Below are 24,968 nucleotides of genomic sequence, written 5' to 3'. Positions count from 1 at the left end.
TTTTGGTTGGTTTGTTTGTTTGTTTTGTGGATTTTAATTTTAAGTTTTGTCCTAAAAGTAAAATCAATTTATTAACTTCATTGCAATAGATATTAAATGAACTGGAAATGTTATTGTATCCACCTCCTAACTTGTGCTTTAATAATCTTCCTAGTGTTGTTTTATCTTCATGTTGTAGACCAGGGTTCTGATTCACTGGTAACTGCTCCAGGTGTATGTAGAGTTTACTACAGTCCTGTCAACATTCACTGCATTCAGATGATCTCCATTTAATTAATTGTGTGTTTAAAAGCAATTGGCTTCACCAGTCATTTTAAGTAACTCACTACGTTATATGTGAATATACACAATCATTGACTTTGTTCTATATTTTTAAATTAGTTCCCATTACTTTATCTTTCTGACTATTAAAAAAGCCAGTGTTATAATAAAACAAGCCGAAAACGTGTAATTTATATATATTTTTTTATTTATTTATTTATTTATTTTTTATTTTTTTCCCTCCTCCTCCAGCCAGTGTAGCTTGTATAGATCATCTGCTTATTCACGGCCAGCTCTAACTCAATCACTGCCTTCCACCAGCGCTATACAAATGACAGCAGAGGAAATTACAGTCCTTCATCTCTGTCTGCCCACATCAAGTTAGCCCTCCTTTTTTTTTTTTTTTTTTTTAAACCAGGACACCTGTACTGTCTATTCTCCTTCTTTTCCTTTACCTCATTTTACTCTTTGTCTTAACTTGAATAGATCCTGCCATGAATGTTTTCAGTAAGATGACAATCTCAAATGATCACACTTAAATCTGCATGGGTTTATTTTTATTGTTGCCTATCAGCATAGGACATGTGAATGTATTGCTGCTGTACAGACAGCCTGTCAGACGTACTAAAAGTGAGTAACCTCCACATGTGTGTTGTGAGAAATGTGAGTTAGACTCGGTGCAGTGACTCTTACGGGGGCTAAGGTTAATTGCATCCCTGACGTCTCCCACAAAATTGCCAATTTTGCTTTCTCTCAACCAAGTGCTGGAGGCACATGTCAGTTATGCACTTCATGCATTTGTCATCCTGTTTTGTTTTTCTCTCTTTCTTTTGCATTTCAAGTCTGCAGTTCATTTGGATGTTTGTGATTATACAGTCAGAAAGAGCGTCAAGTAAATTGCACACCAAAATCTAGGAGTGGTCATAGTAACTCATAGCCTAACTGCACACAATAACATTTCTTATATTCTGTTAGATGACCAGTGTTTCAACCATAAGTGGTCTTCCTCAATCCAAGTCAAGTACAGGGGTCAGATATCCTGATTCAGTGACATCAGCACATCACCACAAAGGTGCATCTGGCTTCATCGCTGGAAACTAGAAAAAGTTGTAACAGCAACTCACATTTAATATACACGTTATCCACATAAAAATGTTAAGAGAAGCATCATTAAAGACCTTTTGAAAAATGTCAATGAAAATATTAACTTCGAGTTAAGATAATGTCTTGTGTATCTTATTCGCTAACATCAGTAATCTAGAAATCAGCAGAAATCTAGAGATCAGGATTATTATAAACATTGGTGGTATGCATAAATTATGATTATGAGAATTAACGATCAATCATTCTGTGGTTATGGTAAATATGACAAGGAAACGTGGTTGTCCAGAATTAATGTACATATAGAATAAGATGTATTGAAGTAATGCTCACCCAGATAACACTACACAAACAACTTACTGTAAATGATAAATAATAATAGCAATTCATAAACCAAAACTAACACAATGCTGCATACGCTTTTCCAGTACCCCGTGTTTTATTTGATATTCTAATAAGTCACTGGAGATACTGTAGTTTATTAAAGCATTACCTTAATGTTTTTTTTTTTAAATGTATGTACAAATCTCCATAAATAATAATCATTCAATAATTCAACCACGTATTTGCATTGCAAGGCAAATAGAAATGGTAATATTTGTAATAAATTAAATTCTTGTTTATCACAATACTACTGGTACACAAAGTTAAGGTTTATGTTGTAAAGATGTCACAATGGGGCCTAGAGCCTCTAAATCGATGCAGCTCATCATTGTTCAGTTTTTGTTCTTGTAATCTGATGCACTAGACGGAGGTTATCAAGGGGCCATGTGGCAGTGTGGGGATGACTTTCAGGCAAGTTTCTGCCAGCGAGGGAGATGCAGTTCACGTCTGCATTGAGACAGTCACACCCAACTCCCCTGCAGCGTTGGCAGACCTGCAGAGGGGTGATCGCCTCATCGCCATTGGAGGTCCGACATATCACTGCACACATTTTTAATCAGCAGAATGTCACATTGTTTAATCTGTTAATATAATTAACTATTGTTAAGGAAGCTAAAATGTGTTAATGCTATTTTGTATAATTTTTTTAAAACTGAAATTCAGTTCTTTGCACTTTTGACGACATTTCCTGTTTGTTTCTGTTGACAGGTATTAAAGTAACGTCTTCAGTTCAGGTGCCCAAATTATTGAAGCAGGCTGGAGACAGGGTGGTGGTACGTTATGAGAGACCGGTTCGACATCAGACTCCCACTTTAGGAAGCCTGGGAACTCTTCAGGAAGGGTTTGGGCAGTTGGAGGAAACAAGTTTAATTCCCCACCCAGGGGGTTATGAGGAAGACCCAGCTCCCGTCACCACCCTTTCTGACCCATCTGACAGTAGAGACATGGACTCTGAGTTTGAAGAGTTGATTGTGGATTCTAAACCTAGCCAGACTGGTGGCTCTAACAACAGTACAACCAATACCAGTGACACTAAAGAGGATTTTTTACTTGCAGTAAACCAAAGCCCCAAAAGGACTGTGGCCAACTTGGCCTCTAAGCCCCTTGGTACCATATCACCCATCCTTAACCGCAAATTAAACTTGGTTGGTCTCCAGTCACCTTTAAAGCCTCAGGCCAAAGAATCACCAAAGCCGTCACCACACAAAACTAGTAGTTACCCTGGGGAGGTTCTGCAGCGCCCTTCCATGCCTCCCCCACCCCCTCCTTCTCGCCCCCCAGTCCCACCAAGACCTATGATAAGGTTGACGTCGGCCTCATCTGAAACCAGCCTGTTGGAAGGAGTTGATTCTGTTACAAGTACTAATGCGTCTGTTGCTCCAGTAATGACTACCACCATCAGTACTTCTGAAAAATCTCCAGAAAAAGTTCCTCTAACTGGTGCCAATGAGGACAAGATAGATATTGAGAAGACAGGTGTCAGACAGGCTGAGACAAGGCATTCTTACAGATCAGCAGAGTCCACTGATGAACTGCCAGTCCTTTCCACTGTGACCTTGAGCAGCAAGGCTGATCAAGCAAAGGACAAAGCTTCAGAGAGCTCCTGTAGTACACGGGACAGTCTAGAAGACCACTCCCTGTGGGAATCTCCAGAATCCATGTTTCGTAACCAGACAGCACGCTGGCAAAAGGCCTCAGTGGTGTTTGAGGTGGAGAGCAACCATAAGTACCTTAATGTGGCTCTGTGGTGCAAAGATCCCTTTAAGCTGGGAAGTTTGTTATGCCTGGGTCATGTAAGTCTCCAGTTGGAGCATATATCCTTGGAATGTATGGCCACATCTTCATCAGAGTACCAGAGCACTTTTAGGTTGGGGGCTTCAGAGCCCAGAGCAAACGTTAGCCGCACTGCACTACGCAACCTCAGTACTCACAAGGGTTTCAATGAGAAGCTGTGTTATGGAGATGTTACACTGAACTTTTGCTGCTTAACTGATGGTGAATTTGAGTATCCAGGGGCCCTGGCAGACAGAGAGCGGGAGGGGAGTCTCCATGATGAGGATCTAAGGGAAAAGGAGAGGGAACCTATTCCCTCAGCACACCGTGATGACTGTGCTTTTAGCACGATGCAGTTGGTGGAAGTTCGTCACAACTTCCAGGACACTCAGTTTCAGAATCCCACCTGGTGTGAATACTGCAAGAAGAAAGTATGGACCAAGGCGGCCTCGCAGTGTATGATCTGCGCTTATGTTTGCCACAAGAAATGCCAGGACAAGTGCCTTGCTGAAAATCCTTTTTGTGTGGCGGCCACTGAACGTCGTGGAGCTGACCCTGAAGCCAAGTCCACCATAAACCGGGCCACCACTGGCCTAACACGGCACATCATCAACACTAGCTCACGCTTGCTAAACCTCCGCCAGGTGCCCAAAGCTCGGTTCGTTGAGCAGGTGGCGGATGTGGTGCCCGGAGCAGTGGAGCCCTCACCTAAGCATACCCCCAACACTTCCGATAATGAGAGCAGTGATACTGAGACTTACACCAGTGGTGCTAGTCCCTCAAAACAGCCTCCCAGCAGTGGAACTAGTAAACTGGTACGGAAGGAAGGTGGGTTGGATGACAGTGTGTTCATTGCTGTGAAGGAGATAGGTCGTGATCTATACCGTACGCTGCCCACAGATGAACGTTCCCAGAAGCTGGAATTGATGCTGGACAAGCTGCAGCAGGAAATTGACCAGGAGCTGGAGCACAACAATGCCCTCATGCTGGAGGAAAGGGAGGCCACAGATGCCCGACGCAAAGCCCTAATTAGTACTGCCTTAGCCAAGTCTGGGGAGAGACTCCAGGCTCTCACCTTGCTAATGATCCACTACCGAGCAGGCATTGAGGACCTTGAGTCAGTGGAGAGCACCTCCCCTTCAGAGCAGCAAGGCTTTAAAGGCAAAGGGGAAGGCCTGGAGGAAGAGGCCCTGGTAGGGACAGAGGTCTATGACAGTGACACATGCAGCCCAGTGGAGGTGCAACTGCTGGATGACATTACTGAGGAGCAGATCTGTGTTGAAGCACTGCACTAAAAAAAAAAAGACGAGGGAAAGTGTTAACTTTGGACTTGTACTTTCCAACAAACCAATTTCCAGTTTATTAGGAGAAGTGCAGTAGTTAATTTTCAATATCAGATATGTTGAAATCCAGTTTTGGAATCATCCCTATGTTGGAATAGAGGATTAAATTACTTTTCTTCCTAAGAATTCGTAGTAAACTGGTTTTTAATGTTTTACTTTGCACAGTGAGATGCTGTCTTCATGCTCAGTATGTTATAGTTTGACCTGTCCTCACTAGACCTGCATATTTATCCTCATTTCTTTCTGTTTTTTTGTTGTTTTTGTTTGTTTTTTTGTTTTTGTGGTTTGAAATTGTCATTGAAAGCATTTAATATAAGTTGCTCTCTTGTCTGTAACTTCTTTGACATGAAGACTTTACATACATCTCTGTGGTGTAATCGAATCCATATGGAGTTGATATGACTTTGACTGTCTATACTACTATGGAAAATAAGGTTTGAACATGTTATTGGTTTAAGGATCTTGCTATCATACATGCATATCTTTTTTAGCACTTTTTAAAAATTGTAAATATTCCAAGTACCTTTACTGGTGCACAGTTTCTTGTGAAATTATAAATGCTTTGCCTCTTTCTTTAGGTTTTTTCTTTGTATTACTTGCTGCACCCCTTATATCATCCTTATGAGGTAACTACATAACTTGGCAAGACCCCCCCCCCAAATAAATAAATAAATAAATGAATAAATAAAACCCGAAATGTACAAAAGTTCACTTTGCTTATGAAGATCTTTTTGTCTTGCCAACTTGAGTTCTGGATATCACAACTTAATCACAACGTGCACGGGTGCAATGTGAGAAACCCATTGAACTTTGATAGCAGGTCCTCAGCTAGTCAGAAAGTTTTATCAATGTATCAGAGTTGTGATATTGAACAAGCACAGAGACGACTCAAAGATGTATCACTAGGAAAAACCCCTAATGTTACATTATACCACTGTTTTGTCAAGTTTAAGAAGGTTTGTTTCAGGAATTGTCTTTGCGTTCTTTGGGTTTTTTTTAAAGCACTTGCATCATCAAAACTTGATGGGCGCAATGTGAGAAAGGCACATAGTTGACATCTTTTAATTGATTCCTGAATGTATCTTACCCAGAAACTCTTGTGGTGATAAGATTTACAGTAATTGCTTCTGTGATTTATTGTCTTTTATGTGTCGTCTTCATGCTTTAAATGAATGTATGATCAGACCTTTGGGTGTTTATTACTTACCACAGTTTGGCAAACATAAAGCATTATTGTATCTTGTTTCAGTGATTCTATCAGAACCAGCTACAGCTACAATCCCATTCTTTTCATTTGTTTTATTCCTTTGCAGAACCATTACAAAAATGTGTTATAAGAGGGGAAATCTTACTCCTTACTTACTCTTACTGATATATTTTGATGGCCATGTCCTTTCTTTATCCTGGTGGTTATTTTGCTAGACGGTGCCATATCACAATTTTAGCACAGATTTGGTATTGGTGTGTTAAAATTGTGTTATGAACATGAATCTGAACGTCCAGTTGGAGGAGGTAAACATACTTCAGTGGTTGAAAATATTACTAGATCAGTCACTTAGTTTTTCATGATAACTACGAGGTAAACGTTAGAAAAATGTTTTTCATATTAGAAAGTAATTTGGAACTGTTCATCATCCTGTGTGTCATGACTAAGCATTGTGTTACAGTAAAAGCTCAGCTAGTTTAAACTGTTGTCTCACCTCGTGAGAGTGAACTAGTACCTTCACTGGCCTTCTGTGCTGCCTCGATATACAAAGGTCAGCCTTCTATTTCCTGCTGTGCTGTTGTCTATTTGATCATGTCACTGGATGTACATATGTGTACTATATATGCCCATCTTCTCTAAGGTTTAATTAAAAGCGTGTTGGGAAAACTAGTGCTAAGGCCTTGTGCTTACTGTATTTACCCAGCACAACACAGCTGATAATCACATTACTGTTAAATGGTGCAGCCTCATGTTTGAACCTTTTCTGCAGTGCAATGTGACATTATACATTTGTGGTGTTGACTGTATTTTTCGGGTTATCTTAACATTTCTGTTTACCTCGAGATCCTCACTGCCTATAACTGGCTGTGGATTTAAAACCATTGTGCAACAGTTTGGCATCTAAGCAGCTTTTTAAACGCAGTCGGTCCCTGTAACTAGACTTTTCCCATTGTAAATCATTGTCTTACTAGTACAGAAAACAACACACCCTCACCAGTGTTTTAACAAAAGGGAAAATCTCTGAGGGTTTTCTTTAAACGGCCTAAGGTTTGTTTGTGTACATACAGTGACCACGGATGGAAGATTTAGCAGATAGACAAGTACATTTATTAGTTATTGCAGTGTAACTTTAAAAGGACTTGCTCAGAGAAATTGGATAAGAAGTAACCAGACATGGCAGTTAGTCTTCTGTGTAATCGATATTTTGCTCTTGTACAGTAGATATTGGCTTATTGGCTGCCTCTCAGTCACTGAATATCCAGATTTTTTCGTTCAGTATTTTTGTAGAAATTGAAACCGATTATTCTGTTATGTCTGTGACCTCTCTTTTTTTTAAATTTTATTTTTAACAATGTGTGGTGTCTGTAATTTCCCTCTTTTGGCCATAGAAGCGCTGCTTTTGCTGTTGTTGCTGCTGCTGCTCTTGCTGTAACGTTCTCCTTCACAGGTCACATAGTCACATGCTTCTGCCCCCAACCTTCACCTTTGAAACTGCACTTACAATGTGGCTGCCTGTCGTGGCTTTCGGCAGGTAAAGATGGTATTTGTTTCTTTTTGTGTATGTGAGGGATGTTGTGCACAATTTTCAAGAAGGCTTATCTGATGAAGCTTTATTGTAAGTAACCTAAATAAACAAGCTCAAATAAATTCCAGTCATTCTGCTTCATGGTTTAATCAACTCACGTTAACAAGCACAAGACTTGAAACTTCCATTAAATTCAAACTGAATATGACATCATGTATTCAGGCACTTTCCTTATCACATTTTTCTTTTTTGCTGTCAGCTTCAGTCATGACCTGTAGTTTCCAGCAGCTTTCAGTCTCTAGCGTACAGGAACCAAACCCAACCACTTCCTGTTCTTCCCTTTCTAAAGTGCTCCAGTAATAAGATGACCAAAAGAATGTTTAAGCCATGAGACCCCAGCATGTTCTGTAGGGTGTTTACACACTGAAACGAGTTAACAGACTGGTCCACTGCAGCTTATGCAAATATATACACATTCATTACTGCGGACGTGATGCGACGCGATGTGCAGCAAGTCGCTGCATTAGCTAATCACATGAATTCAAGCCTATATTACTGGTTGTCTGCCTCGAAACACAAACACTGTATTTTTGCTAACTTGAGATTTTTATGACCAAAGCTAAAGCAGTGATCACGGGCATAACTTGCCAATTCTATGATTCTTAAAAACCACTGTGCTGTGATTTGGTCTCTAATAAGCTTTTTAAACGAATGACATATTATGAGGATGGGAGACTGGATTTAAACATGGAACCATTTCACTCGTATGAAAGTTTTTTTTCTTTTTTTCAGTGGGTCCAGCCATAAAATGAACCACATGTTCCACATGCTCCTGTGATTTAGGGACCACAATACATGCACCTCTTGGTTTGCTGCACAAACAAAAGAGCGATAAACCCCTTCTATGACTCCTCTAACCTTCCTAAATTATATCGGATTACAAACATTAGCCTAGTGTTCACAGTATGCAGCTTTTTTCTTATATATTTGAGTAAACTGCAATACGTTAGGTGTCCTTCCTAAAAAAGCAATGTGACATTGTTAGAAAAATGTGGGGCTAAGCTTTCCTGTAGCAACAAGAAGCAGAGATGCCTCGGGTTTTAGGGAAGGGGGGATGCATTGTGGAAGCATCTGCTATGTAATTGAAGCCAAGAGTAATTGAAGGCAAGAGTTGAGATGGACAGGCTGATTACAGTGTGTCTGCTCCCACATTTCCCCATGATGGCAACTTATTCTGCTGCCTTCCACCTCCTAGTAACACTCACACAGTGTAAGGATGGTTTTTTTTTTTACCAAACTGGAATAACTATCATGTACAAAATGTTAATTGTCACATTAATTCCCACAGGTGAGAATTTGCAGAAGAAAGGACATAAATGACATAAGCAGGCAGTGGGCAGTGTGCACATGGATGCTTATATCTGTGGGTGGAGTTTGCATGTTTGTACCTCAGACTGAGGACATTTATGAATCAATCGCTCCAGTGTTTATATAGTCAGAAGAATATCTCAGCACTTTACTGAAATGTAGCACAGTCCAGTAATCAGCAATTTTATAAGGAAATAAAAAACACTACATGACAAGACACTGGAAACATTACTAATAGTAAAACAAGTGGAAAATTTCATTCAAATACAAGAACAAATCAGTTTACACTGTAATTTAATGACAAGCAGAGAGAATACAGTTTAAAGATTATGGCAGAAATATAACAAATGATGATCATTGAAAAAACATTTATGGGGAATTGTTGTGTGCAGTCAGGAGCACGGTGTTAATCTGTCCGAGCTGCTTAGTTCACCAGCCTCATGGCCAAAAACGTATTCTGTATTTAAACGTCAAAAGGCTCAGTCAGAAAAAGTGTCAGTCATCAGTTTTTCTGAAAAACCTAAAATGTGTTTCTCTGGTTTACTGTGATTATTCCTTGTTAAGACCCAGTGTGATTATCCATCATTTACAATGGATACAATACAACAATACAACTCTAGCGCTGAACCTTCAAATGTTACGTTTCAACGCTGGAAAATCTCTTGGCAGTCATTTCAATTTGCCACAGGTGGACTCCAGTCAATGCTGTATCAGTACAATCGTGTGTTGTCATTAATATTCCCACAGACACGATCAACACCTGTGGCTTAAAATGTTGTCTCTGAGAACAAGATGACATATAAGAAGGATATGTATTCAAAGCCGAACAGGTCATGAGGGATTTGATATTTTATCTAAATTCAAATGAATTTTCCATCTCAAACTGCACTTGAAGTTTCAGAATGCAGCTCTATGCACGACTGGGCACAAAACGCACAAGGGTGGTGCTGCTGACAGCACAGTTTGATGCTCCACATGACAACATGGAAGTCAGCAGCACTGTCCACCGTTCTACGTTCATAAATGTCAAGTGCAGTTTGCAACCGCATGTATAAATGTTTGACTTAAATACAGCAAAACCCGTGTGAGAAAGGAGAAAAATCATGACACTCACACTGTTATAACAAGTCATCCAACCTTAACGCCTCATTGTCACCAAAATGGCCGACACAAAAACTGTAAACAGTGCTTTGGTTAGGGTTAGACACAAAGACACAAGAGTTAGTTTAGGTTCGGGATTAGTATTAACATGGTTACGTGCTGCTCTGGTGTCATTTCAATTCAGTTGTTCGACACAATGTGCATCACATGACTCCTGTCAAACCGTTCACTCTGGACTCAAAGCCCACTGTCCTGTGGGAAAGTCCTCTGCTCTGTTGGCCCATTCGTACCCACCAAGCCTGACAAACTGCACTGCGTACAAACCACCTGCCTAGTTGGTATTTTACAGGAGGACACACTCACCGATTATGGATGTCCATGAAAAAATGGGACAGATACCAAGCAATTTGTAACTGTTAGATAGGCAGTGTTTCAATTCAATTGTAGATCAATTCAGCCTTTATGGAAACACACAGCTCCATAGCCATGAACATACCTGAAGCTCCTTTCTTCATTCACTTTGGTAAAGGTTCATCTTGGCCTAATCTGTCCATAAGTCTTTGTGTCTCATCTCTGTAATGTTTTGTGTGTTGTTGTGTGGTCTCTGTCTTTATGGACTGAAAAACCCCCATGTTGTTTTACTTCCCCAGTGACTGTGCCCGGGGTTTATGTCACACCTTTGAATGTTTTTTCCCTCTTTTCTGAAATTTACATCTGCCTGCTTTTCTTTCATTTGTATTTTTAACAACAAATAGTCTTCAGTGGTAAAACCCATAGCTAAATCTACTAAACATTCAAAGCTACTTATTGTATGAAAGTCAACTGTCAGTCACAGGTTCCTTTGGAAGAGAAAAAAGGTGGCAAAGTTTGACTCTGATGTGAGAATCAAACGGACTCATTGTAAATGTGGCCTAATTTCTATTGGCTGGACAGGAGCTGGTGGATTCCTCTGGAGGTTGCAGCTCATTTTCTGTGCCATAATTCTGGTTTGCAATAAGAATCCTTCCACTGACACTTGCTGTCATCCATGACAGAGCAAACTATAAATGTTTTGCAGATTAAGAGCAAACCATCTCTCTAATAGTGACATTCCAGTTTTGTGTTTCAGGGGAGACAAACATTACAGAATTGTACTCACATTGTATTAGCTGTGAATCACGTTCAACCCTGCTCGCATGGAGAATACGTCTCTCCTCCAAAGAGACATGGGGTGGAGACAGCTGTGAGACTGCATCCAGCTGGACGGCTGTATTGGTGTTTACTCACTTTATTTACATATCATAATGAACAAGCAATGCGAGGCCTCTGCAGCAAATATGAGACTGTCCTCCTGCAACATATGACTACAAACTGTAGGTCCTACAGTATGAACCTGCTGCTGTCTATATATATACATACGAGTCTTTGGCAACATATGATTGTGAACATAAGACACAAGTCACCAAGTATTTAGACCAGTTGTGAGGAGAATGTTGGGTGGTTAACAATGAGACGCGACAATAAAGTACAAAACTGACAGGAGACGTGAGTTGGAGTGAAACGTGTGCTGCTTCTCTTCTTGTTGTCAGTCATGTGTGATGTGTTAGGAAGCAGTGAGTTTCGGTCAAACTGAAACTTTTTTCCTAACTCTGCCCCGATGTTGCTGTGTCTAACCTCAAACAAAGCAAGCAAAGGCCCAAGACTGGACCAAAATATCTCTGGAGTTTACACCGACAACTGTTTCTGGACATACCACACAATTACCCACTATACTACCAAATGCACTAAGATGTTGGGGAATAACACTCTGGACAGTGTCGTGGACATTGGCAGACACAGGAATGAAGATCAGATTTGTCTCTCAAATAAAGCAGCGTACTTGTTGCTCAGCAGCCTGCTACTGTCTAAAAGCTGTTTTCTAATGGACTTTCTATTGAATAAGGCTGTTGGCTAGAAGAATCCCTCTCACACAATACACCTGCAACCACAGAGCAACAAAACCTTTGGTTTGCTCCAGTACAGCTGCTAAGAAGACACTGAACAGTGAAGACTGAACACAGGACATTCACAGATCTTGGCTGTTTTGTTTCACTGCTTTTTTTTTTTTTTTCTTATGTTCTTTTTTTGTACAACAAAATATATCCTCTGAAGGCTTCACCTGCATTGCTGCTGTCCCGTTAATCATAATCATCGTATTCTGGATCCATGTTTTCACCCTGATAGTATGTCCCCTGTGTGGAGTAGGACCTCGTCTTCATTGAGCAGTTGGTGTCCATCAAAATTGCCTGAAAACACAAGTATTGTTTCTGACACATCTTGATTAAATAATATGAAAACACGTTTTTTCTCTTCTGTTCTTTTCTTTCTACCTATTTATTCAGAATTACAGATTTATAGTTACATTATTCACGTGATGTGCTCATATAGTTACATTGTATCTCCCAGTTACGGGATAACACCATTTTATTTTGTACCCTGTTCCTGTGTAAAGGAAGGTTTTCATGACATTCTACCCTTTGGCAATGTGTTAACAAAGCCCCCCCCCCCCCTCTTATTTCATCTCAACATTAAATCATGCTCAATCGGATTTGGCTTTTTGGAAAAGAGATTTCCAAAAAGGTTTTTTATGTTAAGGAAAACCGATCTATGCAAATTTAGTTTTTGTCAGCAGAAACAGTCTGTTACTCTGTTTTATGGTTTAATCATAATCATCATCCCAAAAGAAGCAAAAACTACCCATTCAGTAAGACCTTAGATAATAATGTGTGCACTACTTAACTGTGTATCCTTAATGTTACCTGGATATTTGAAATAATGTCCAGTGTTTCTACAGCTTCTTATTCTATTAGTAATGAGAAGAATATCATAATTTCATCTCATATGAAACACTGGACACCCAGTGTTGGGCTCAGTGTGAACATCTGATATTTAGCCCACAGCTTTAACACTTTGTCCAGCTGAAGTTAGGACACAGCTTGAATAAGTGTATAATAACATAACAACACTAACATTTTTCACACGTGTTTGAGGCTTTATGGAACCACATGTCAGAGCAATTAAAACAATTGATTAGGGAGTTTGATTATAACTGATGGAAAAACTATTACATCATCCAATCTTTGTTGTTTGTTGGCTTTGGCTCCTTCATGTCTTTATGTAGACTGTATATACTTGTATATAGAGAGGGTGGGCTTGACTGTATTTAAGTGTGGTTGGGAGCTTACGATTTTCTCTTCCTGTCCTGGTGGATTCCTGAGGAAAAAGCAAAGGGGAGCAAAGAAAATATCCACTATTCCAATCAAGGTCATCAGCCAAGGGAAGCCAATACTCTCAGCTATGGAGCCTCCAATAGATGGACCTACAGCAGCAGGGGACAGATCACATACTGGCTTACTTTGCTTTGTTTTATCATGCATGTTAGTACTTACAGGACAATTTCTCTCTCTCTCTCTCTCTCTATATATATATATATATATACACTATAAAATGAGCACTCAGCATTAAAAGAAACATGTTATCATTCATTATCTTTAAGCCAGAGCTAGTATGGGTATAAGAAATGTGAATCGATTTAAAAAAAAAAAAAAAAAAAGCAAAACCACCTAATATATACTTTTATGACTATGTTATGTTACACTAACAACCAAAACCAATCAAAAACGGACCTCAATTGTTACAGCAATTGGCCTCATGCAAGAACTTTTTTTAATTTACTTCATCAGATTCTTCAACATCAAATTCTCTAAATTCTCTAAACTGCACAAATCACCTGTTCATGAGAAGCTGTGCGTCAATGACATTCTATCAACATATTTAATGCCCTGAACATGAGGCAGATGTTCAGCTCTTATTGTGGTAAACTTTTAATCGCAAACATGTCACATGGAAAGAAGAATTTCACACAGTGGAGCTTTATGTCTACTGTCAGAAACAGTCAAACAAAAACACACCAAAATGTTAGATGGTTGAAGCAAAAGTAATGTTTACTAGTGACCTGAATCGGTCTGTGGCCTATAACTGAACTGTAGCAGAAATAAAGAGGGAATGATTCAGGCTGCATGAGGTTACAAAACATCTTTTAGAAGCAAAGCATCTCATGACTAGAATGTGATGTGGTCAAAAGGACAATAGTTACTGAAATATTAAAGATTATTTCAACCACTGCTGATGTTACACTGTCAGCTGCTGGACAGTGACCTGAATAAAGAACCTTAGGCAACTAAAGGGGGAAAATCCTTTTTCCATTTGACTTTCATTCAGAAGACGTTACTTGTTTTAATCAAACATATGTGTTTTTCCCCTGCAAAGACACAGAACCTGCTCATGATTTTGTTTTACTGGTGATTGAAACAAATGATCTAAAATCACTTGAATGTGACAGTTAAGACAAATCTTGTTTATTTGAATGGTTCTTGCATGAGATGGGGCCCAGTGATTCAGGGAGAGTCAGCTCTATTATTAATGAACTATAGATATTTAGTCTAAATACTCAGAGTTTTAAAAAGGTCTTTGAGGTGTTGGTCTCCTAACCTGTATATTCACAGTTGTTCGTGCTTACCTAAAGCAAATCCCATGCAGAAAGCCACGTCAGCTATGGCATACACACTTCCATACACAGACACATGGCGCAGGTCCACCAGGTAGCCCATTATAGGCATCATGGACGAGTCCACCATCCCTGTATCACATTACAGACATTTTAAGTCTCACACACTCGGCAGGGACAAGCTGGACCAATGGTGGTGTTTGTGTAAGACGATATCAAATTTTAGAGACTCACCAATAGCAAAACCAACCCCAAAGTTTGGAACAATCAAACCATAAATGTCGCCAGCAAATGGAACCTAGAACAGATTTATTATTATTTAATTTTTAGACTGTTTTGCATTAGCAGCAAACTCTTTCCATGGGGAGAGAATCTGTCGATTTCCTGCTAAGCAAATCCAGAGGGAACAGTTCAAGAATTTGGGCATTGGAGGTTGTTCTTCTTATTTTTTAAGATAAAGACAAAGTATAATAACTAATTCTAATCCTGTCAGTTCCTTTGTGTACTTGAAGATGTTGAACCTTTTACAGCACTTTAAATTTAACTTTTGTTGCATTTTTCACAACAATGTTTCTGCTCACTTTTTAAATCTTTACTGACCCACTTCTGATCAAGTGATCTATGAATTCAGTACTTACACATATTACACTGATGCCAACAACAACCATTCCAATAAGAGCACATAGCCATCTGTAAGGGAGAGAGGATATGATCAATGCTTTTGTTTAACATGCATGTAACACATAGTGTGAAATTATTAATTAGATTTTTGTTTTACTTTTGATTTTTGATTGTATGCGTTATTTACTCTTGCTGTCAAAATTTCATAATAAATGCTTTATGCTTCTTGGTATAATTCCAAATAGGAGTCACCATCATGTACAGTTATGAGGAAAACGGCACTGTTTGCAATTTCCTGGTTTTCTGGATGAAGTGCTCATGAATTCTGACATGAGTTTCACCACAGTCACAAACATTAATAAAGAGAATATTTCTAAGCTCTTAAGAAATAAACAGACATGATCTTTCATGTCTTCATGTACAATAAAGACAGACATTCAACATAGAAAGTGATAGAAAGTGATAGAAACAACAGTAATGGTTCCAGAATGTGACAGAAACCTTAAACAATAGTAGTGGTAGTAACACTGCTTGTAGCCATAGTAACAGACACTGTAGAAACAGTACTGGCATAACAAATGTAGTATTACTGGCATTATAAGCACAAATAACAGCAAAGCTAAAAAGCACCAGCCCAAACACTGGAACAAGCTTTAATTCTGCGATAGTTTGTGGTGGAATTTTGTTAAAAATGAAATATCTTTGGTTTATGCGAGTGCTGAAAAATGCTTTTGTTAACAGCAAGAATACAAAAGAAAACAAGAATAAGAAAAGAACATTCCTACTGTGCACAAGGGAAGAAATGATGGTTGCTGTGTATCATCAAGGGTTCAATACAGCTACACTCTGCAACATTCAAAACACTGAAAACTCATTTAGAGGAGCAGAAACAGATACCACATCCACAGAGGCAGAGAAGGAAAGACAGTGGGTAGATAAGAGTAATTTCCTTTCCTACCTCCCCATCTTGTGCGCCAATGTGGCGAAGATGTTGGTTCCAATAAGATAGGAGATGGATGCTGGTAAGAAAGCGATGCCTGGGCCACAGATAGACAGACAGACGGACACACACACAAGAGAGAATGAAGGTGTGGGCAGGCTTTCTGAGATAAGTAGATCTCTATCACTGCCTCATCACTGAGCTGCTCCTCTATTGTCTGTGCTGAAGACTTGCTAGCACATGACATCCTAATATCCTGTTCTTCACTCATCCATTTTTATCGTACTTTGACTTCATATACAATGGTCTGAGGCAACAAACTAATAACAACAAACACTGGAAGAAGTCTCCGTATAGAAAATCTCTAGCAGTGGTGATATTTTTGCACAGACTCAAATCTATATGCTAAGAAATCTACTAACGGAAAACCCTGATCACTAAACTGATCACTACCAATACCAGTTTTTGCATTTGAGAGTGTTTTTAATCAATTTTTCTCAATGTAAATGCACTTTTATACCTTTTTGTCACTTTTGAGCATGTTTTTGTTTCCAAAACCTGACAAGTGGAATAGAGGATCCTCCAAATACAGAAATGTCACATTATCCCCCCAAAGCAGGTATATTGGCAAGAAGGAGGCTAAAATGTATCTGGTACTTTAAGCCTGAAATTTAGATTAGATTGGAGTCAACTCTATTGTCCTTATAGAGCACAGATCCAAAGTCAATGAAGTGCAATAAGTATTATTACACACACACACACACACACGTACACACGTACACGCGCGCACACGCACACGCACACGCACACACACACACACACACACACACACACACACGTTTCCCATCTTTAGCAGGTGAAATATAATGTAGGTTTCAATGGGTTAAGATCTGGTGAATGAATCTTCATTTTTTCCCTCTGTTGAAGTCTTTTGCTGAGTTGGCCGACATACTTTGGATCAGATGCGTCTTGCTGCACGATGAAGCTCCTCCATATTAGTTTTGATGCACTTCAATGTATTTGTAGACAACATGTTTCCATCCACCTCTGAGTTCATTCTGATATCATCACTAAAGATCAGTGAGCCGGTTCCTGAAACAGCCATGCAGCACAAGATATGACACTTCCTCCATTGTGCTTTACTTGTACGATTTAAGGGATGAAACATCTTCAACAACTATGAGCAAGTCCAGCCCCTTTGAGATATTGGAAGCTGGAGAAAGTATTTACTGGTTTATTGATTTGTTTTCACCCTGTCCACACGTCTGGGTGACTGAGTCTGTGTTAATGTGTTCATGTTTATCTGTGTTTATCTATCTATCTTTATTTAATTTTTCTTTTTTTCTTTCTTTCTTTCTTTCTTTTTTTCTTTCTTGTACTCAGAAAGGAGAAATTTGATTTGCAGCCAGGAGAATAAAACAACAAACCATTCAATTACACAGCAACATACAAATTCCTCCAGTTCACTGATGCTGGAACTAACTTCTTCAAATCCAAGCAGAGATTTTCTCTGGGGTGTAAATCAGGTGGCTGTGATGGCCACTCTGGAATCTTCCAAGACTTCTTCTGCGGATCATTGCACTGGGCAATGATCCCCAACAATGTCCTGTTAGCGTATAGTTTTCTCTCAGGATGTCCTGATACTTGAATCAATCTTTCTTGCCTTCTACAGCTAAGCAGCTCCAGAACATCACCGAGCCAGGACCAGGCTTCACTGCAGGTAGAGTGTTTGAATACTGTAGCATATGCCTCATTATTGTCCCTCCAGACATTCTACTGATCCACAGGCTCCAGTAGTTCCAGTTTTGATGTAATGGTCCACAGAGGCCCAAACCTCTTTAGCTTACTGGAGCCATCTTTTCTTGTGCTTTAGGGTCAGTAGTGGTCTACATCTTGGAAAACTTCCGCATTTAGTATGTGTCTTACTGTGCAAACTGAAACCTCAGTCGCTGTTTCCATCAAGTCTTGCTGCTGGTCATTTGCAGTAATTCGATGATTTTTCTCCACCTGCCTTCTCATAAACCTTGGTGTAGCCTTTTTCTGCCACAGTTTCTTTAACTCTGAACTTGTGAACAATGTTTTTAACACTGTCTCTAGGAACATTCAGTGCGTTTGCAATCTTTTTGTATCATTTTCACTTAACTTGGATAATTCTTTTGAGTAAGCTTTATTTCTAATATGTAATCAAACAGCAATTTTAGCTATTTGATGTCTTTTATCTCAAGCACAGCTGGTGCAACTCATAAAGCCCCTGATGAGTTGCATCAGCTGTGCATAACACAGTTCCACATTTGCCAACTTGTGCTCTTTTAGGTTCACACTCAATGATTAGCATAGCTGATAAGAACTTGCTTACAGTAGTGGTCATTGGTGGGTGAAGTACTCAGAAACTAGACTTACGTAAAAGCAAAAATACAAAAGCAAACATTTACTCTAGTAAAAGTATAAGTACCCACGTCTACTTAAATAAAAGTAAGCACGACCCAATGGAACTAATAACAGACTGCAGATCTCATCAACCCATATTTTATTTTACCATATTTTACCATTTCATGGAAAACATCTCAAAAAAGTTGGTAAGGGGCAATTGCTACAAATAAAAAAAACAAATGAAGGAGCATTTCAGAAAGTAAGAGCCTCTCTAACGTAAAGATGAGCAGAGGTTCACCAATCTTTGACAAACTCTCTGTCTAAAACTTGTGGAACTATTTCAGAAAAATGTTGCTCAACATAAAATTCTGAAGACTTTGAAGATTCCACTATCTGCAGTATTTAATATCATCAAGAGATTCAGAGAATCAGGATGAATCTCTGTGCGCAAAAGACAAATCCAAAGGTCAAAACGGGACGCATGTGATCTTCAGGCCCTCAGGAGGCACTACATTACAAACAGGCCTGATTCTCTACTGGACATCACTGCACGGGCTCAGAAACACTTCCAGAAATCACTGTTAACACAGTTCGCTGTGCATCCACAAAATGTAAGTTAAAGCTATAAACTCCAGCAACTGGTCTCCTCCCTTCCCAGATGTTAACAGACAGTAAAGCGATGGTAAACATCACGCTTTTGCAACTTTTGAGATGAAGAAGTTTTGAGATATGTTACTGCCATAAAATTTAAAATGAGTTACAATTTTTCATGAAATGGTAAAATGTCTCAGTTTCAACATCTCATATGTAGTTTATGTTCCACTGTGAATGTTACACGTTGACGCACCTATTGTTGAATTAGGGTCGTAAGTACAGGATTAATATTTTACTTAAAGTATTAAAAATGGACCAGTGCTGCTTTATGTTTTTGGAAGAGTATTAATTAATTAATGTTAATATACATAAATGATGGGTTGAAGCTGTTTTATAATCTGCTGTGTTTTATTTCTACCATTACACAGTGGCAGTAACAGTGTAATAGCTCTGTGTTTTCAAGAATAAAACACTGATACAACCACTGAGAAAATGGCTAGAGAGCTGGAAATAAGCGTAACAATGTCTTAACAAGGACATAATATAAAGTTAAATGTATGTGCTTTGCTTATAGCAATATTTAGTTATGTGCAGCTGATTTAATCCAAGTAAACACAGCGGATGGTGCATTAGCGCATGTGGCTGCTTCCTTCATAAGGAGAGGAGAACAAAAAAATTGCTTCGGTCAATCAATCATATAATGAATCAGCTCTGCGCTAGTTCTAGACGCATTTACATGAAGAACTTGCGGAGAACTTCTATGCATCCTCCCCTTTGTTTAAACTAAGGCTATGCATGGAGGAACTACCAGCCTCCCTGCACCTGGTTTAATAAAACGGTTCCTGTGTCACTTGTGACTTGTTTTCACAAAATAAAAAAGAGGACAAAGTGGCTAATTATGAAATATGGCTATAATAACATGATTGTAACGTGTAACGCAACTTTAACTAGAAATTTAGTGGAGTAAAAAGTATAGATATTTGCTCTTAGCTGTAGTGGAGTATAAGTCAAAGTAGTCATAATTAAATCTACTTAAGTAAAGTACAAATACGTAAAAGGTATATTTAAGTACAGTAACAAAGTCATGTAGGTAGGTTAATGATGGAAAGAGCTATCAGCCTTTACTGCCTCAGGGTTGGACGAATAGACCATGTCATCTTCCATCGCTGATGGCTCACAGACCTTAGTGTTTGGCCGCCATTGTGATTTTAACAATATTTTACAAAGAATGTTATTAGGTTTTAGTGATGGCCTGCTTAGCTCGAGGAGTCATTTATCTACTTTACCCCAGTTGATTGAGGTTTAGAAACAGTCACAAGAAAAAGTAATGGCACTGTTTTTTTGCATAAATCTGATCTTCACCAAAGGCACAAATATTAACAAACACAATATTTCTAAGGTGATGAAACACAAAGAGTCATGATTTTTTATGTCTTTATTGAACAAACCATTAAACATACAAGGTGATGGTGGAAAAAGTACTGGCAACAGAAGGCCTCTGATCTCAGTATATGTTAACTGAATTTAGGTTTTAGCAAACCTGAAATTCAATCAAAGAAAAAAAATGTAAGCATGATTTCAGAGCTGCCTTGATTTATAAAAACACTCACTTTTATTGTGCTTTTTATGATGCTGAAGGATAATTAACTAAACAAGTCCATGTACAACAGGTTGGCACAGAGTGGCCCAGTCAGAGCCCAAACCTCAACCCACTGCTGTTCCAGTGCTGTGGAATTACATCAAGAGAGCCGTTCACACCAGATGTCCAGAGAATATGGCTGAATTTAAATACTTCTGTAAGAAGGAATGGTCCAAACTTTCTGTATTTAATGTAGTATATGAAGTAATTCATTATTAGATTTAATTGTTTTTTTCCAAAATAGTCACACGTTAGACCTTGTCCTTACATATGGAATTGAAACGGATAATTTAACCATATGTCCTCACAACTCTCTTCTCTCTGACCATTTTTTAATAACATTTGAATTTACAATAACGGACTATATAGCAGTTAGGGAAAAATTCCACTATAGCAGATGCTTAAGTGAAAAAGCTGTCAACAAAGTTAAAGAAATTATTCTTTCACCATTTGCTTCACCATTTGTCAATACAATGAAAAGTAGTCTCCTTAATGTTTCTCCTGCACAAGTCAATCACCTTGTTGACAATTCTGCAGCCTCACTACGTACAATACTCGATAGTGTTGCCCCTCTAGTTTTCCTTTAACTCTGAGCAGCAAAGACTTCATGACTTTCTTTATGAATGAAATTGTAGCTATTAGAGAAAGAATTCACCAGATCCTCCCCCCAAAAATTACAGATAGATCTTCAAGTACAGCAGTGCTAGAGTCATCGATAAGGCCCTAATCCCTGTTAGACTGGTTTTTACCCATAGATCTCTCTGAGCTAACTTCAATTATTACCTCATCTAAACCAACAACCTGTCTGCTAGACCCTATTCCAACTAAGCTGCTCAAGGAAGCTTTACCCTTAATAGATACGTTCATATTAGATATCATAAATCTATCTTTAGAAACAGGCTATGTACCACAGGCCTATAAGGTAGCTGTAATTAAACCATTACTTAAAAAACCCTGTCTTGACCCAGGTGTTTTAGCCAATTACAGACCAATATCTAATCTCCCCTTTATTTCTAAAATCTTTGAAAAAATAATTGCGAAGCAGTTATGCGACTATCTGTACAGGAATGATTTGTATGAAGACTTTCAGTCAGGATTTGAACTTCATCATAGTACAAAAACAGCACTGTTAACAGTCACCAACGATCTTCTCATGGCTCAGGTTGCAGAAAATCCAATATACGTTAGCACACCTCATTTTAAATCAGCCAAAAAAGGCTCATGTCCCAACATTCTTCTGATCTCTACACTGGCTTCCTGTAGCTGCTCAGGTTCAAAGTCTCTTGCCTACATGGTGGTCAACTCAACAGCGCCTACCTACCTCAACTCCCTCATTCAGATCTACAATCCCTTCTGTCTGCTGTGCTCTGCCAATGAACGATGTCTGCTGGTCCCAGCGTCATGCAGAAGAAATCAAGCAGAACTCTTCAGCTCAGTGATCCCACGATGATGGAACAAGCTACCAAGCTCTGCACACTCAGCAAACTCACTTCTCAATATTCAAAAAACTGCTGGAAACAGAACTCTTCTGCACCTTCATAGACAAAAAAACTCTCTTTCTGCTCTTTCAAATAAATAAATGCCAAAGTCATTATGACATATCTGCCCCCTTCCTTCTTTTACATAATGGTATGATCTTAGTCTGGGCCTGCTCGTTTGCAAACTACACATTACTAATTGCCAGTTACTTTTTCCACCATCACCATGTATGTTCAATGGGTGTGTTTTAAAAGACATGCAAAATCACATTTGTGTTTTATTTACATAAAAATATTGTGTTTGTTGATATTTGTACCTTTAATTATCAGATTTATGCAGAAACAGATGAAATTGTAAACAATTCCTTGACCTTTTCTTGAGACTGTAACTGTTTTTGATTTATCACCCTCCCTATGCACTGTCAGATACACCTGCACAGTCTACTCCAACCTGTTTTCGTTGATGCTGTTATTGAGGTATTTATTGAATTATTTGCTTCTGCATTCAGGTTTTAGTTGGATTCTGATGAACTACATCATGTTGAAAGGTATTTGTAGTGTTTGACACCTATATGTATAAAACGTACCTATGTTGGTAAATGTTCTAAGTTCTGAGCAAAGCTTTGTAAATACCTAGCTGCCATTTCCTGGCACACATGGTCTCCATCATCCAGATTGGCAGCGTTGGCTCCATCATGGCTATAGCCATATTTCCAAAACAAATGGCACCTGGAGAGAAATACTGAGAATTAATAGAATGTTGCAGATCCTTGGTCCTTATGTGTTACTTTTCCAATCCTCATCTGCCTGTAGACACAGCTAAAAGAAAAGCTGAATTTTTGTTACTTTGTTGTCACAGGAGGCAACAACACGTGTTATGATCTCGGACTTTTGTTGTTTTCATTTCCTGTTTCCTGTTTTCTGCTCTTATTTTGTAGTACATTTGTTCCATTTCCTGTCTGTCCTATGGGTTTATTCACTCACTGAGTTAGTCTTGATTGTTTTCACCTGGTCCCCTGTATATTTAACCTCCTCACTTGAACCTGTCTGTCATATGTTTGTTGGGCTTTGCTCTGAGGTTTGGTGTTAATTTTTGTCATGATACCTTGTTTTATTCTGTTTTTTATTTATATGTTTGTTCTTTGGTAATTGTGTGATTTTCCTGTCCTCACTTTTGGAGGGAATTTTTGTTTGTTGCCCTTTTCTGGTAATAAACCCTGTTGTTGTTGTGGTTGTTGTTGTTTATCCCTCCTTTGCTGGCTTTGCCTGGTGGGGGCCTGTACCCCCCCTTTTTACAACACATGAATTCTCTAATTCTTAACCACAGCCTGCAAACACCCCTTTGAGATATTGTGATTCCTTCCCACTTGGAATGTAAGGCTCAACAAAGTGTGTTGCAGGGAGAGAGGATGCATGTGATCGTACTACTGTGAGCTGTGCTCTTGTCCGCATTCTCAAAGCAGGCAAAGATTTTTACCATTACTGCATTTTAGAGTGTGTTCCCTCTAAAATAATTAATCTCATATTTACTGTAGCTGTGCACTAGCATGAGGCAGATATAATTTATTAATGATATCAGTTTATGCTGTGTTCAAAATTATTTCCAACAACAAAAAAGGAAAACAAATTAATCTAAAGAAACCTGTTAAATGGAAGCAATAAAGAATAAATGTAAAGGAATAAACATCTGGGAATTCTGGGTAAATGCTGACAAGAAGTTACAATCTAGGTTCACTATCGGAGTATGAGCAGAGTTTTCTGGTAACTAATATGTGGTTTGGTCCCACAGTCAGTGGTCCAGCCAAATGTTTCTGGCTGTGGTGGAAAATAACACTGGAAATTCGAAAAGCTGCTGTTTAATGCCTGGGACATGAAGGGAGAACAGGGAATAGATTACGGGAGAGGACGACTAGAGGAAAGCAAATGGGTTTTTTAATTTGCCTATCAAGTGGGTTTGAATAGTTAGTTATTTAGCTGAGCGTGTGCTTTGGGGTTGTATAGTAATATTGTGTACTATACATTAAATCTGATCAAATAGCATCTTGAGTTAAACAAATTGGCCACGTGGAGCCAGTGGGAGAAAGGTTTAGTTTCTGTTTTAAAATAGTGAAGATCTAACAGAAATGTATAAAAGTTGAACTTTTAATGTTTGGGCTGGTTGGGGAGCTAGTGTGTCCAACCCAACGCTCCCAGTTTCTAATCACTTACTTTCTGTTCTTCTAAACACACTTACATTGCTGAAGCTGAATGTAGATTTTCGAGGTAAAATCTGGACCTAATGAAGACAATATTGCAAAAAACATTTTTCTCTACATTTCAAAGTTGTCTACATATGATTTGGACCTCTACTGTTTCCAAAGAGTCAGAAAGGAAAACAAATGACAAAATTAAGATGTTATGTTCAAACTCGTGTGATTCCTTATTCTGCATTGCTGTACTGAAAAATAAAGAAAAATGCTAATCTACCATTTTGCGTTTGACCTTAAGATTGGCAACATTTCTTTACTGCTACAAAGTGAAGCTTCCCTTTTAATGTAGAAAGCATTGGGGATGTGACTGTCTGAATTATTCCAGCTTTACTCTGTTTGACATGCAATCATTGTCTCTCCACTATTTCATTTGTCACATAGTGAAGAGCAGGCGACAGCTTCACACAGTACACAGTCTCAGAAAGACCCTTCTGCATGATGACTTGTTCACACTGAACTCTAACAAGCTGGTATAATGTCAGCTCAGTG

At 38.8% G+C, this 24,968-nt stretch overlaps 2 protein-coding genes across 3 annotated transcripts in view; one reads left to right on the top strand and one right to left on the bottom strand.

Annotated features, from left to right (window-relative positions):
- pdzd8 (PDZ domain containing 8) overlaps positions 1 to 5,518 on the top strand; it is a 33,625-nt gene extending 28,107 nt beyond the window's left edge. The window contains exons 4-5 of the mRNA XM_067475837.1: positions 2,111 to 2,273; positions 2,455 to 5,518. Coding sequence (XP_067331938.1) covers positions 2,111 to 2,273; positions 2,455 to 4,814 — 2,523 coding nt within the window. The 3' untranslated portion in view covers positions 4,815 to 5,518. The remainder of the gene's footprint in view (positions 1 to 2,110; positions 2,274 to 2,454) is intronic.
- Positions 5,519 to 9,239: 3,721 nt separating this feature from the next.
- The window catches only part of slc18a2 (solute carrier family 18 member 2), a 28,207-nt gene continuing 12,478 nt past the window's right edge, over positions 9,240 to 24,968 (bottom strand). Inside the window, exons 10-17 of one of the 2 annotated variants that reach the window (XM_067475839.1) lie at positions 22,864 to 22,959; positions 16,168 to 16,246; positions 15,227 to 15,278; positions 14,823 to 14,886; positions 14,601 to 14,720; positions 13,267 to 13,400; positions 12,201 to 12,327; positions 9,240 to 9,419 (exon numbers count right to left, since the gene is read on the bottom strand). In XM_067475839.1, the coding sequence (XP_067331940.1) occupies positions 12,220 to 12,327; positions 13,267 to 13,400; positions 14,601 to 14,720; positions 14,823 to 14,886; positions 15,227 to 15,278; positions 16,168 to 16,246; positions 22,864 to 22,959 (653 nt within the window). In that variant the 3' untranslated portion in view covers positions 9,240 to 9,419; positions 12,201 to 12,219. Of the gene's footprint in view, positions 12,328 to 13,266; positions 13,401 to 14,600; positions 14,721 to 14,822; positions 14,887 to 15,226; positions 15,279 to 16,167; positions 16,247 to 22,863; positions 22,960 to 24,968 lie in introns of both variants that reach the window. The other variant, XM_067475838.1, reaches the window with a different exon arrangement.

This window comes from Channa argus, chromosome 1 (genome assembly GCF_033026475.1).
Source record: "Channa argus isolate prfri chromosome 1, Channa argus male v1.0, whole genome shotgun sequence".
In the NCBI taxonomy this organism is placed as follows: Eukaryota; Metazoa; Chordata; class Actinopteri; order Anabantiformes; family Channidae; genus Channa; species Channa argus.
Note: the sequence above shows the minus strand (reverse complement) of the source record. Positions and strands in the feature narration are given on the sequence as shown.